Source organism: Xiphophorus hellerii, chromosome 5 (genome assembly GCF_003331165.1).
Source record: "Xiphophorus hellerii strain 12219 chromosome 5, Xiphophorus_hellerii-4.1, whole genome shotgun sequence".
Lineage (NCBI taxonomy): Eukaryota > Metazoa > Chordata > Actinopteri > Cyprinodontiformes > Poeciliidae > Xiphophorus > Xiphophorus hellerii.
The window spans coordinates 26,251,464-26,263,069 of NC_045676.1; the positions used below are offsets into that span (position 1 = coordinate 26,251,464).

An 11,606-nucleotide genomic window follows, 5' to 3' on the forward strand; every position below is an offset into this window, starting at 1 on the left:
AGGATCCGCCGTGGGAGGGAGGAGGCCTCGGGTCCCGCTGGACGAACCGAGGCTGGAGGCGTCACCGTGTGGGAAAACATGGCGTTGCACACTCTTTCTGATACACGTGACATCAGTGAGAAAATATCGAAGTTATTACGCAGGTTTGTTACATCTGTCCTGTGGATAAGAACTCCGCAACAGGAAATAGAACCCACCTCTTCTTTTTTCTTTTTTCTTTTTTATTACCGTGTGAAAAAGTGTTTGGAATATTTCTCACTGCTTCTTTTGTTTTATGGAAATATGCTGAAGCCCCTGAGCACGATGCAATATTACCACAACTGTATGTCAGTCAAGTTACAGCACGGCTTTGAATACCGAAGGCTAATTTAAGATATGAGATGATGCCAAATGAAAGGAACGGAACCGTGAGCTTTGACTTTGTTGTGAAGTAAACAGGTCCAACGTGCTTTACATAAGTGGAGTTCATGGTTCAGGCTTCGATGGTAAAGAGCGAGCCTGAACGTTTGTTTCCCTTAAATCTGGACCTTTGCAAAAACAAACAAACAAACAAACATTCAACTAATGTTTCTGATTGGAAATTAGATCAGAAAATCTCTCAAAAGATGGTACAAATATGTTAAATGAAGGTGGTTCTCTTATAGATCACATCATTTACACAAGTAGCTGTTAAGGACAGAAAATGCAGACTAGAAAGAATTTTTTCACTATCGATTTGGCGCCCCCTCTAGCAAAGCGCCCCTATAGGCGTTTCTTATCGTCCACACCCAATTTTCTTTTCTTTTTGCTTCACTGGTTAAATCTGCATCTTGGTATACATAACCCAAGTTTATTAATGCTGCTCTAAATAACTTGGGATTTTGAAATAAATATAAATACATTTAGATTTTTTTCCCCTCTCTTTCTCCTTTTTGCTAACAAGGTGAAATTTGCATTTCCCAAATGAACCAAAGCAGAAGCAAGAGAAGAAGTGCATTATCTAACAGATTGATAAGTCGATCAATATTTTATACACAAGCCGTGGAGTGAGTTTCATACCAGCAGAAAAGGGATCTTCGTACCATCCTGTTAACTGAGTTTTAACCTTAATTCAAATCATTTTTGCACAGCTTTTTTTTCTAAGCTTTATAGATTTTTTTTTTTTTTCCAACGTGCCGCACCAATAAATTCAGTTTGTGTTTGTGTTTCATTTACTGACTCGGATTCCCACAAAGTTCACTGACATGGAGGGTCCTCTCCCTTGTTTCACTGAAGACAAATATTTAGAAATGACACACAGAGCGACACGGGGGACAATCCAACAACCTTTAAGAACTTATAGGGAAAGAAGTCAAATAAAATAGCACCAGATTCTAGTTTTTTCTTTTTTCTAAGTTGCAGGTCTGAAACTACACGGGTTGTAACCGATAACAAACAAGCTCATGAAGCGTACACTTTGGATGATTTCCCTGTTTAACTCGTAGTTTTCACAGCAAAAAAAAAAAACAACTCCTTTTTTGTTTGCCATTTCTGCGATGCAGTTATTCTTCTTTTGCACTTGACAAGATGTCTGCCGTTTGCTCTCCCTCCAGATCGAGATTATCTATCAACATTTGGTCAAATACGGCTGTATGCACGCCGCATGTGAACTTTGTGCTCAATCAATAGCGGTCTGAGGTTGCATCTGATTGGAGGAGGCCGTCTCTGCAGCCAGAATCCAAAAGGCGCTCATCCAGTGGCTGCAGGGGGGGAACACAGAGCGGATTTCACCTCCAAAGAAGATGGATCCCACTTTGCTGCTTCTCAGCCTGGCAGCCATATTTACAACCGTAACACCTGCAAAAGGTACATTTGCAAAATTTGTAACTCAGCCTAAGTTAAATTTCTCCTGCTTGGCGTCACGTTCTTCCCTTTTTCTCCCACCAGTTTGTGGCCGGCCTCGCGTCTCTGACGGCGTTGATGTTTCCTCCATGAAGCGCGTGTTTGAGATCGGAGAAGACGTGAGCCTCTCGTGCGAGCAGGGCTACTCGCCGTCAACGGCGACGCCTCCCAGGATAACCTGCACGGCGACGGGGGAATGGACGCCGGCAAACCTGGCGTGTTCCCGTGAGTCGAGGCCGCGGCTTCTGTTTTTTTAAATCCTGTGGCTGGCGTCTTGCAGAGCTTGAAAACAGCGAGCGGGAAGCGAATTGATGAAGTCCGAATGCCGTTTTGTGTACCAAACAACAAAAGCAATCATGATAGAATAAAAGAAACTTGATGGTGATCTTTCAAGATGACGTATTGTTAAGTCGTGAAGACGTCTAATAGAGGTGGTGGTTTTCTTTTCTGCAGCCAAGATGTGCCAGATACCCAGGCCGTTGCAGCCATTTGCAAAAGGGAGGACAGAGGCTCCTTTTAAGAGCGTGCTCAACTTCTCATGTGATGACGGGTAAGAACAAAAAAATATATATAAATTCTCCCACATTATGATTGCAGACTATTACGGAAATGCATACTTGTCGTTATTCAGGTACGTGATGTTAGGGGCTAATGAAAGCAGGTGCTTACACGATGGCACCTGGAGTCATCCACCTCCTCTCTGCAAAGGTAACACAAGTTAACCAGACCCTGCCGACTTTGTTTCGGCATTTAAAAAGGCCCAGACTCAACACGGCGGTTTAACGCGTTCCTATAAAACGATATCGAGTGTAACGGAGAAGCAGGGTTCAGTTTTTAAATCAACCACAAATCTGGAACCAACTTCCAGAAAACTGCATGACTGCTGAAAAACTGAGTTCCTTTAAATCAAGGCTAAAAACCCCTACCTGCTTAGAGGTGACTAAGCCTCTAAGCTTTACTTGATTCCAAGTAAGTGGAAAACTGAGCAACATTTATGATGATGATTTCGATGTCGACGTTTGACAAAATGTAGCGTTTATTTCTCGTTTCATAATTGGATACTGTATCATGTTTTTATGGTGTAAAGCACTTTGAACTGCCCTGTAGCTGAAATGTGTTACACAAATAAACTTGACTTGACTAACGACAAATTAATCAACTAATACTTTTTTTTCTTTAAATTCCCGTTTAACCATTTTAAGGATATTTATAAAGGTGTGAAAGTTATGCTGGCAATGATTCTAAAGCCAGAACATCCACAGACGTTTTCGAAGACATGGACTACAACTATTTGGCTTCTTGTGATAGCCCACTCTTTATCTACTGATTTTCTCCGACTCATTGCAAAGGGCCTGTACATTTGAGAATCCCCTGCTTGAAAATTGATGCCAGTATGAATATATTTCAAAATTGGTCAAGAAAGAAAAGAGCAGCCCCAATGACTGAGCCCTGAGGAGCACCACGGCAACAAAAGGCCAAGCAGATTTCAAATATTTAGAACTTATTTTTATGTTTTTCACTCGTGACATGGATATCGCCATACCAAGTTCTGATTGTGATCCCGCAGGCGTGAACTGTCCTCTGCCCAAGCCACCAAGAGAGGGAAGGATTGTCCACGACAAGGCCGCTACAGGAACGTCAACAATTTATGGACAAGGCTGGTCGTACGAGTGCAACCCACCCAAAGCACCGAGTTACGAGAGAGGCTCCTGCATGGCTGATGGCACCGCAACCGAACCTCCAGTCTGTCGAGGTAAATCCAGACTTGTGATGTATGAATATCGTCTGAATTGTGTGGTATTGCATGCAAGATTTATTTTCTTCTTCATCTTCTTTACTTGTGTGTCAGAGTTGTGTTGTTTAAAGGCGGCAGTATTATGTAACATCAACTTCTTTTGAGCTTTACATCATGTCCTAATGTTATTCCCTCATCCAAAACATACCTGGAGTGTTGCTTTGATTCTTTCATACGTGTTTGAGAAATCCTTTAAATCACCCATGGCAACCGTTCAGATGCGCAAAACGCCTGGGTGGACCTAGCCCCGCCTTTGAGGATGAAGCTCCTTCTCCGAGCTGCAGTTTACAAGTTTCCGATTTTCCGCTTCACGGAGCTCCTTCAAACTAGCCAACCGCAATTAGCAAACACCTGGTGGAGCTGCGCATCTGCTGGGCTCATTATACGAGCCACTTCTCAGTGCAATGCTTGAAAAACGAGTTGTTTGAGGATTCATAAGAGGAGTGATGTTGTGATGGCTTCCTGAAGGCGGAGCTTCACAAAGAGCAGGAGTTCTTAAGTAGACAGAGGCCCAATTTCAAGGCATTAAATTATAAATTCAAATTTCTTTTAATTTGACTTAAAATAGCACTTGATTGTGCTATAAAATGTCCCAATAGGCCTGGAAAATACAAAATACCACCCTTCTAATGAAACCATCCTTCCTGTTGTCGTTACAGATGTGAGCTGCCCCATTCCTCCAAGCATACCAAATGGCGTCATCACGTTCGCCGTGATGAGGCAACACGGATACAAGGAGAAGGTTAAGTATTCCTGCAATGAGCATTATACCCTGGAGGGTGAGGCTGAGATCCAGTGCCAAAACACTGGAAACTGGTCATCAAAGCCAGTCTGCAGGGGTGAGTCATGAGAAAATTAGATCTCACTTCAGGCCTCTGCTCTATATTTATCGAACTCTGCTCTAAAGAAATTCCTACGCTAGAATGTCTCTGATTCTTTCGGGCGTAGCAAAAACATTCACCTGCAAAACTAATGCTGTTTTTTATATATATATATTTCCTAAAAATGAGAGTTTTCTCTGTCAGGTGAAAATATTTAGCTTTTTATTTTTTTTGTTTTTAACCCAGCTCCCTGCGAAGTTGGAATCAAAAGAGGGCGCATCTTCTACAACGCCAGAAAGATCTGGATTGAGGACCTGAGGCCAAACAGAGTGCTCCATGGCGAGCATGTCGCCTTCTATTGTAAGGACAAAGCTGAAAAGTGTGGCTACCCCGTGGCCAGCACCTGTAACGACGGAAACCTCCCCATCCCGGACTGCTACGAACGTGAGTCAATGCCAGCTGGATGAGCTCTACTTAAAACTGGTCCAGTCGACTGGCAATGGAACCAGCGGAAAAAGCTTCTTCGAATGTCCTAGAGATGTTTCATCCCCTAGATAACAGCAGAATGCTTCTGTGTTTGTCTTGCTTTTCTTCTCTTTGACTTATAGAACCGGGCAAAATCGAGTACAACCTAAGGTCTAAAAACCTTCCGTCAGAAATCAGAGCGTGCGTGGCACCACCCGCCGCAAACCCAACAAGCCCCCCAAACCCTGCATGAGCAACTTACGGCGCCACGAACTGAGGAAGACATGGACCGCCTTCTTGATGTTCCCTGCTTTTGTTTGCTGTTCACTTAGACTGGCAATAAATAAATAAATAAATGCAAGCTGATTAAAACAAACCTAGAAAATGTGCGTTAATCAAATGTTGAAAGAAATGGAAGCTGTGGACATCTAATGCGAAATGTTTGCAAAGTACATTTCAGTTCAATGCACACATACAGGGTTATTTCCAAATAATCCAGTTCATTTATTTTTTTCATTAGCATGCAACAAAACAACATACCTAAATTAAAGCTGCAAGCAGCCTCGAATGGCTGGAAAAAGATACGAAGGGCTCTGCGTTTGAAGAAACCGAAAATAGAAACAAAAAGTGAAGGAAAGTCAAGAATGTGTCTAATTCGGCCAATTGGAAAAATGTTCCCTGAAAAAGAACGACGGCAAAAGAACAAAGAAGGGAAAACGAAGCAAAAGGTGTTTAGAGAAGGTGGAAGACCTGCAACAGAGGAACCACAGCGGTCAGTAGACTCTGTACGGGAAGCTCGCTTTCACCATCGAGAAAATTTAAAAAGGCAAGTTTCCCCTCATCTCCCTCCAGCCCCCATTAACCAACTAGAAAACAGATCCCTTCCTGACCCAATTCAATAAAACATTCAAACATTAAGATGGATTTAAAATGGAAAAAAAAAGTGGGCAGCGCAGTGATGCAGTGGTTAGCACTGCAGCTCACAGAGAGGATGTGTCAGATCTTTGCTGTGTGGAGTTTGCATGTTCTCCCAGTGCTTGTGTGGGTTTTCTCAGGGTGCTCCGGTTATCCCTCACATCTCCTAAAACATGTGGGTTAGGTCAATTGGTCGATGTACATTGCCCCCAAAAGAGTTTAAGAAATTAAAATTCAGATTAGAATTACATCTGTACATAATATTAGATGATAATTGTAATCATAATTTAATACTTTGTTCCCTGAAGAAGCCCAAACTTGTTATGTCTGGTTTGTTTGTTATAAGAAAAAGAAGCAGGTTTTATCAAGAATGAAAGGAACTGTATGATCTTTCTGTTAGTCTGTATTTAAAATAACAGATTCAAGATAGTATAACAAACTTAACAAAATAAAGTGCAACTTAACATGAAAAACTGAGTAGAAAAGGCAAAAAAGTTCAATCCATGAAAGTACTAAAACGTAACCAGAAATCATTACTACTACAGAAAGAAAATCAACTAGTCAATATGTAGTTTTGTCAAGTGAAAATGCATTTTTAGATACCTGTTACTACAAATAGACAGACAAAATTGGATTTATGGTAAAACTGCCTGCCGTAGTCATCTACGTATTTATGTTTATGCTGTGGCCTTTAAAGATGGCGCCGAGCGAGTGAGCCGGAGGTAAACTCTTGGAAACAGCAGGATAGTCTGTGTTGCATGACAACAAAAGCATTTGACTGGAATTTAATTCTTTAAATTCAATTCACAATTTTACATCCGTCTGACATGAAAAAGTTGAAAGGAGGGAAAAATCCCCCCCACCCCCCCAAAAAAAGACCACAAATACATAGGGGGGGGGGGGGAACTTGAGTTTTTGTGTTGGAATTTCAACATCTGGGTTTTTGTTTTTTTTTGTGACTTCCTGGAAACATTTGAAAGGATTCCAAACTCTTATTGAAGGAGTTGCTTCACGCTGCTCTTGTCTGTTTACCCTGAGAGAAACACAAACAGCCGAAAGTGGGGCAAAGAGTCCGAAGCCGCAGCCGAAGGCAGACTGCAGGGGAGAAGGAGATTGTCCGTCCGTCTCTTCAGAAGATGGAGCGTTTGTTTCTGCTGTGCTCTGGTCTGCTTGTGACGACAGTGACATCCCAACCTAATGGTAGGACTTCTTTTCATTTCGCACATCCTAGAATGAAAAGTCACCCGAGTTTGTTATGGACTTTTGGAGAAACATTTCATCGCTTGTGTTGATCGATGACTATTTTTCTCAACACTGCTCTGAGTTAAAGTCAGTGAAAACATTTCGTAGTCAAACAGTTGTTTTGTTCTGTCAATACTAATTTGAGGGGGGAAGAAAAGTGACATTTTATATTGCTTTGTATTTAAAGAGTTTTGGACATCTGTTAAGCTCTACTTACATAGTTAGAAAATGTAAATATATCGGGTTGTTTTTCACCTAAGCTTACTAATTTAGGCCGATACACAACTTTCGTTGAAATAACTGACTAATTCCAGTTTGTTCCCGACCTGAACTGAGCGGGAACATTGAGATGTCTGGGATCCAGAGGTTCTCCAGTCCCGGTGAGGAGTTAGCCCTGTCCTGTAAAGAGGGATATACTCCTGTGTCGGGCCCACGCAAGATTGTTTGCACCATGAACGGCGTGTGGACAAGCACCAAGCTAAAGTGCATACGTGCGTGTCTTATTTTCTTTCTATTAATTATGGCAGAAATGTCTAGTAATAGTTCTTGTAATTACCAGTGAAACAAAATTCACAGAGATTTTGAAGTAAACAGATGAAATATTCCATAGTTTTAGTAGACTCAAGAGTTTTCACTTGGACATATGCAAATTAAGAACTGCAAGTTTGCAAATGTCAAGGAAAATATGAAATATTTACTTGTAGTACTTTGAAGAAACATTTAAAAACTCCTTTTTCTCATGTTGTTGTGTCAAAACCCAGAACTTTAGTGTTTTGGACCAAGATATATCTGACAATTTTACCCTTCTTTTCTTTTTTTTTTACTCAATTTAAGACAGATTCAATGATTAGTCTATGTGGTCATCATTTCATCAAGTCTTGCCACAGATTATCAATAAGATTTAGGTCTGGACTTTGACTAGACCACTCTAAGAAATCAGCATGCTTTGATCTGAACCACTGAAATATGTGTTTTATTTTAGCTCACATAAAATCTCAATAAAATCATAGCAGTCTGTGCTTGTAAAGTGACAAAAGGTGGGACAGTTTAAATATTAGAATGGGTTCATCATACAAACAGGATTGTAAGTCGCTGCTTGTAACTTTATTATGAATTGCCTCATTTCATGCCTCACACGAGTAAACTTACATTTAACTGTTTGCATCAATAATGTCTGACAGCTAAGTAGAACATAACTTCCTTTCATCTTTTCTCCTGCAGCAAAACAATGTCCACATCCTGAACTAGTCACTAATGGCGAAGTGTTTTACGAGGACACAGTGTACCAGAGTACAATCAACTACACCTGCCATGAAGGGTAAACAAAAAGAAAACATGTTTTATGTTGTGTGTGTGCAAATAATCTATATTGTATATCATAAACTGCACATGAAAAAGCTGGGGGGGTTTAAAAATATATATATACTTTTACCCTGTTGATTACATACCATGTTGAACAGGTATATGATGACTGGAGAGAGTTCAGCAGTGTGCCAATCCAACGGGACGTGGAGTTCCCCTGCACCAGAGTGCATCCGTATGTAATTATTTAAAGTCATTTCACTTCATCTAATGCATTTAGGGATGTGGTGAGGATTTGAATACAGAAAATAAACTACAGTATTTTACTGTAGGTCTTTTTTGAGGCATTTTTAAATGACAAAAAGCAACATATGCATATTTTATAGCATTAAATCAGTAGAATTTTGCGTATGACTGAAGATTTTTGAACGAATCCGGAAAGAACATTGATTGAATACCGAAAAGGTTCATCTAAAAGAAAAAAACACAAGAGTTTTGTGTAATAATCAGTGTGTCTCAAACAGACGTTTCTCCAGAACAGAGTAAAGTTTAGGAATATGTGAAACCCATTTGTAAATGTTCTCCGAAGATGTTTTCCCAAAGCAAATGCACTATTGTTCCCCTATCTTTCAGTCACACAACAGACGTCAATGTAAGCTTTAGGACTGTAGTTAAAGGAAGAGACAAGGTACAGCATGTCAAAGGAATTTAATTGCTTTTATCTCATTCATAAAAACAATTATTGTGATATTACACAGACTCAGTCCCAATAAATACCTTCAATGACAGCAAACGAATACAGCTGAGAGCAAGGTGAATAAGTATCTCGCAACAAAAAAGCCCCCCTATGATATTTTCAAAATGGCCGTCATTATCTTTGCAAATTACCCTACAAATTTGCTACAAGGACAAGTTTAGAGCCTAAAGAGCCACTAATACTAATGCTCCCACAACACCCCAATGTGATTCACTTTTTTTTTTTTTTACGTAGATTTCAACTGTATATCCATATAAAAATATTTGAAATGTTTTATTCAAAAGATGGAAAAAAATTGAAACTGATGGGGTTTTGTTGTTGTTTTTGTCCTGGTAGCTGTAACCTGCGGTCTCGCTCCTGTCCCACTGTATGGAATGGTCATTTACGACAAGGTGGTCAGAGGAAACACGGCCAATTACGGCCTCACGGCGACGTACCACTGCAATGCCCCGTACGCAGTTGTCGGCAACCCGGTTGCAGAGTGCACCGCCAGAGGTACCTGGACCAAGACACCAGAGTGTCAAGGTAGGAGAAGGTGGTAAAATATGGTGGTAAAAATAGTACATATTAGTACCCAAATATGTACTAATTGGGTTGTAGTACAACCCAATTACATTCAAAGTTTATGAAAGTTTATTTACATTTTCCTGGCAAATAAAAGAAGAAAAAAAATAAGAGTAAACGAATGTGTTTCTTCACAGTGGTGACCTGCCCTCCGCCAGAGAGCATTGAAAGAGGCTACCTGTCAAACAATGAGAAGAGGGAGTTTTTCTACGAGGAAAAAGTCAAGCATGGCTGCGAGAGTCCATATGTGCTGGAAGGAAATATGGAGGTGGTCTGCCAGAATAATGGAAGGTGGTCTGAAAAGCCATCTTGCAAAGGTAATTCTGTAGGGAATCACAAAATATGAAACATTAAAATCCAAATGTGCAGAATAAAAATAGCTGCTTTAGCCATTGGCTTAGCACTTTATTTTTTTATTTTTTTACATAACATAAATATTCTGTGCTGATCAATTAATAACACAAAGATGATCAATCCTTATTTTTACCAAATGGTTGTTTTTTTTTAAATGCTGTACTCTTTTTTTCCCCCCCTCCAGCTCCGTGTTCTGTTAATGTACAAAGAGCAAGAATTTTGCACAACGGGAAGAAAATCTGGATAGAAAACTTCGAGCCGAACCTCGTCTTACACCTAGACATCGTCTCTGTCTACTGCATGAACCAAGCCATGAAATGTGGTTATGCCGTGCCGACCCAGTGCATCGATGGAACGCTAAACATCCCCGAATGCTTTGAAGGTACGAGCCATTTTATTACCAAAATTAAAAATATGAAAGATTTTTAAAAAAACGAATTGAACAAAAAGCTGTAGTCGAGTCATAATGTTCTGACTCAAACTGAAGAACACTTGGCTCCAAAATGTTTTCTCAGTAACACAGTCAGAGGTTTAGCAGGTGTTACATAGAACGCTGCTGTTAGTATAAATCAATAAAACGCAGCATTTTATTTCTGCAGAGATATGAAGAATCAGTCTGAATTTATAGCATGTTATCATGGCAACACTCTGCAGTGCCTAAAGTGAAAACCTAAATCTACCTGTCTATTTGATGTGATATTGCATGCATATTACATGATATTGGCAAACTTCCTCTGTGTATTTGTTATGTGTGCTGTTTCAGAACCCAGTGCGCTGGAGTATACCTTGAAGCCAAATTCACTTCCATCAGAGATCGACCAGTGCTGAAGTGGCCGATATTTTCTATCCTGAGGCTGTCATAAATTTCCACTACCTTTCAAAGCGAAGAAGATGATTTAAATCTGTTTGAGATTTTTTAAAATATATATATATTATTATTAATTTATGTCACATAACTTCAAATGTAATATACAGAACTTCATTTCATTTGAATGGTGCGTCACCAAGGTGACATTCTGGCCACACGCCTTTGAGATTTGTGGTATGGTTTGAGGGCATGAAAATATCTAATAAATACTTTATTGCTTAATAAAAGTATGATCTGCAATCTCACACACAGTGTGAGACAAAATGCACCAGGGTTGGGGGGGGGGGGGGCGAGGGACGGCGACAGTGTTATTTTTATGGTGGTACAGAAAAAAAAGATTAATTAAAAAACTGGAATATTTTTATCATTCAATACACATCTCGTCTCATTTATCTGAATTAAATCTGCTTGGTCAACCTCATTTATCCATATCTAGCAGACTCTCATTTTCTTACAACATCATCACTTGCTTATGTTATGTCCATCAAGATGAACTATACTTTCGCTGGTAACCCCCCTCCGACCCCCACCCCTCTCTTGTGGTTTAAATGCTGCGTTCCAGTTGTAGAAGGAGCTGGGAAATTCCGACTTCCTAGTCGGAATGATCAAGTGAAAGTCGGATAATTTCCCACTGGAAACCTGGGAACATCTCCAATTACCCCC

The 11,606-nt window shown here is 40.2% G+C and overlaps 2 protein-coding genes across 2 annotated transcripts; both read left to right on the forward strand.

Annotated features, from left to right (window-relative positions):
- The first annotated feature begins 1,691 nt into the window (after nt 1–1,691).
- LOC116719449 (beta-2-glycoprotein 1-like) lies at nt 1,692–5,321 on the forward strand. Its single transcript, XM_032561963.1, has 8 exons — nt 1,692–1,824; nt 1,906–2,085; nt 2,314–2,410; nt 2,492–2,568; nt 3,428–3,613; nt 4,315–4,494; nt 4,723–4,920; nt 5,085–5,321. Exons 1-8 carry the CDS (start codon nt 1,761–1,763, stop codon nt 5,192–5,194), a joined length of 1,092 nt encoding a protein of 363 aa, XP_032417854.1. The 5' UTR covers nt 1,692–1,760; the 3' UTR covers nt 5,195–5,321.
- Nucleotides 5,322–6,893: 1,572 nt separating this feature from the next.
- LOC116719378 (beta-2-glycoprotein 1-like) lies at nt 6,894–11,165 on the forward strand. The gene is made up of 8 exons (XM_032561876.1): nt 6,894–7,056; nt 7,413–7,589; nt 8,320–8,416; nt 8,559–8,635; nt 9,494–9,682; nt 9,859–10,038; nt 10,260–10,457; nt 10,839–11,165. The coding sequence occupies exons 1-8, from the start codon at nt 6,993–6,995 to the stop codon at nt 10,901–10,903; spliced, it is 1,047 nt and encodes a 348-aa protein (XP_032417767.1). The 5' UTR covers nt 6,894–6,992; the 3' UTR covers nt 10,904–11,165.
- The last annotated feature ends 441 nt before the right edge of the window (nt 11,166–11,606 follow it).